The 3,282-nt window shown below is 42.4% G+C and overlaps 1 protein-coding gene across 1 annotated transcript in view; it reads left to right on the plus strand.

Moving 5' to 3' along the window:
* LOC107090179 (protein capicua homolog) overlaps positions 1-3,282 on the plus strand; it is a 98,444-nt gene that overhangs the window by 33,405 nt on the left and 61,757 nt on the right. Inside the window, exon 4 of the mRNA XM_015383422.1 lies at positions 2,373-2,504. Coding sequence (XP_015238908.1) covers positions 2,373-2,504 — 132 coding nt within the window. The remainder of the gene's footprint in view (positions 1-2,372; positions 2,505-3,282) is intronic.

A 3,282-nucleotide genomic window follows, 5' to 3' on the forward strand; every position in this document is an offset into this window, starting at 1 on the left:
AGCGTTTCGTGTTCGTTTTGACTTCGTGTGGACGGGGCCTAAATCTGTTGGTCAAATAAGATTTAAACCGCCCTAAGTGCTTTTCTCTTTATTCCTAAAGCACATTCAAGTCTTTCTAAAATTAGAATGTGACCGACTTTATCGAATGAACTCATCTGGGAGCATTTATAGCGGTCACATCTACATTTCCGGACTGACTCAAGCAAGAAACTGCTCCTCCTAGATCTTTGTTGCACTATTGGGTGGCCTATGACCAGCAAAGAATCAGAATATGTTTATAATTGGATGAATCTCCAATAAAACTAACTTCCATCCATCCATTTTCCGTCACATTTATCCCAAGCAGCGTCGCGAGGGGTGCTGGTGCGTATCTCCAGCTGTCTACAGGCAAAACACGGGGTCCACCCTGGACCGGTCACCAGTCCATCGCATGGCAACACAGCAACAAACAGGACAACAACCACGCACACACTCACACCTAAGGAGAATTTAGAGAAGCCAATTAACCTAACAGTCATGTTTTTGAACTGTGAGAGGAAGTCGGAGTCCCCGGAGAGAACCCACGCATGCACAGAGAGAACATGCAAACTCCATGCAGAAAGACCCCGGGCCGGGAATGAGTTTGTCCCTGCTTGGTCACTGGTATTCTAAGGTCATTGGCCCTGGATTCTTCTGACTGTTATTATGTAACAGCTCATTTCACAAACCATCAAATCTATTTTTAGGGTTATTGCTAGTCTAGTTTTTAAGCCAGGATGCATCCTGGCACAATAGACAGTGCTGTTGTTTTTTTTTTGCAGCAGGAAGGTCCTGGGTTTAAAGAGTCTTCTTACGTGGTGTTAAATGTTTTTCTTTTGCATGTGCAGCTTCCTCCTTCTGTTAGATTTCCTGGTCAATTCCTGGTCTCAATTGTCCTTTGGCATGAGTTGGTGAGTAAACAGTTGAGTTGCCTTATGATAGATTATGACATTTCCAGGGTGGAGCCCTTACATTGCTGGAGGTACAACCTCCACAACCAACCTGCAAGATTTAAACAGATTAAAGCTTGTGTAGTTTAGATAACTTGGGAGGTGTTTTTTTATAGTGTAGTTTTGAACAGATTTAATGTTTCTAACCAAACTATTTCATCAGACTTGTAAATAACAAGAAAAGCGTAAACCAGCCAAGAAAAGTTAAGCCAGTGCATGTCCACTTGAGTCTAAATTTTTACTCCTTGGTGTATCGTGACTGGAGGGGCCTCCAGCTATCTGACTCAAGCTTGTTTGTTTATGTTACGTGAAAAACAGTCGCTACGCTGCTGAGATCTCCGAGGTCCGCTGTGAAAAAGACCCAGGATCAGCTCGGCTGCTCTTATCTGTCCACAGCCAGTCAATAAGGCCTCCCAGTTTACGAGCTGTTGTGGTGAAGCTGAATATGACCTCAAATCCACACGTGTTTACATGAGACTGACTCAGTGAAGTTCCCTCGTCAGCAGTGCTCCTCCGGTTTCTGTCTGCCCACTTTAACTAGTCCATGTTATGAATAAGCTTCACTTCCTCAGCCCAAGTTCCTCCTGCAAACAGCTTTGTAAAAAAACGACCTGAAAGTTGTAATCAGTACAAAGGTCCTGATGCAGTCATAATCACCCTGTGATATCAGACACAGCATCTAAAACCGAGTGTTTAGCTTGCAGCAAACTCAAATAGCAAATAGCATTTTTCCCTCCAGCTTTGCTGCACAGAGTCTAGATCTTCATTTTAAATTAGCTGAAGATTTTCCATATATGGACCCTTTTAATACTCAATTAGCAGGTTAACAGAAGCTGAAGATCTAAGAGCTGCAGGGTGGAGTTCGCTGGTAGCTTGTTTTTTTAAATCTGCATTTAAAGAATTTTCTGAAGCCTTTTTTTTTTTTTTTTTGCAAAACTTTATCAGGAGTTTGCATCACAAGCAGAGGGTGTTTCATTTTCCTTTTTATTCCCCGGGTTGTAAAATGAAAGAAATGTAAAAAAAAAACCTACAGGGTCTGAATACTTTTGTTTTTAAGAGTTTGCATGACTTTTTTTTATGTTATCTCCACCGTTTTAGTTTAGATCTAATGCAAATAGGCGTCCGGTCTCAGGAAAGTCTGAAGAAATAACAGGTTCCCTCATCCATGCATCACATGACCCCACAACCCCCATCATCCCGAGGGCTGATATGTATATGTGTCTGTGTTGATCAGAGGTGCTGAATGCTCCATTTATGGGCCTACTGCTCAGCTGCTTTCCATGAAAGTGTCTTTTTCAGTGGAACCTGCAGCCAGAGGACAGAACTTGGGTCTTTCATCTGAACTCATTACAAACACAGTAACACTTCACCTGATTTCTTCCTGTTTCTCCTCTCTTCCCACAGTTTGGACCAACGTGGAGCCTCGGTCAGTTCCAGTGTTCCCTTGGCATTCGCTCGTCCCTTTCCTGGACTCCAGCCAATCAGGAGAAGCCGCCCAGCCCGCCGATGGCCAGCAGCTTGTTAATCAGAGCAAAGGTAGCAACATGAGCCAGCAGCTTTTTCTTTAGCTATGACAGTAAAGAGCAAGCAGTGCTGTGAGATTGCTGTATGTGACAGGGTGTTTCTTGCTGGGATTTCATAGAACAGGAAGTAGCGTGGTGGGGCCTGAACAGTGAAACCAACAGCTGAGTCAGTGTTTACTCAAACACTTTCAACATGGCTGCAGAGCAGCACAGTTCACTCATAAATTATTGATGGATAACATCTTTTAACAAGCTACTTTCAGGGTTTAAGTCTTCTAAGCAGTGATGGGATTTGATATTGGTCTCTCAGCCCGGGGCAGTCTTCAGAAAGAGGGCGGCATCTCTCAGTTTGGCCCGTTTTTTCTATGTTAGTTATTTTGCAAACCATAATAATGTGCTGTTCAATGGAAGGTCTTGAACAATAACTTTGAATCTACCATTGCAGAGTTAAGGCCTCTGCTAGTGTTGCATCGCTCTTGCGCCATGCAAAGTCATGTTTTGCAAATAGTTCTTATGTCCTCTTTTTCTTTTTAATCATAATCAGATTAGCTGAAGCAGGAAGTGATTATGTGACAAGCAACAGAATATAATGACTTTGAGATAAAGTGGGAAATCAAATGTCATTTTTAACTGAATACTTCTTAATGTCTTATTTCATGATATTTGGGGATATTTAGAAAACTACTTAGAGTAGAAAAATGTCTCCCTGCTCTTTAAGACTCTGGTCGTTCCTCATTATGTGTACTAGTGCTTTCTCATGTGCTCGTGTACTCGTGAAACGTCATCAACCT

Source organism: Cyprinodon variegatus, unplaced genomic scaffold (assembly GCF_000732505.1).
Source record: "Cyprinodon variegatus isolate N-32 unplaced genomic scaffold, C_variegatus-1.0 Scaffold284, whole genome shotgun sequence".
Taxonomy (NCBI): Eukaryota; Metazoa; Chordata; class Actinopteri; order Cyprinodontiformes; family Cyprinodontidae; genus Cyprinodon; species Cyprinodon variegatus.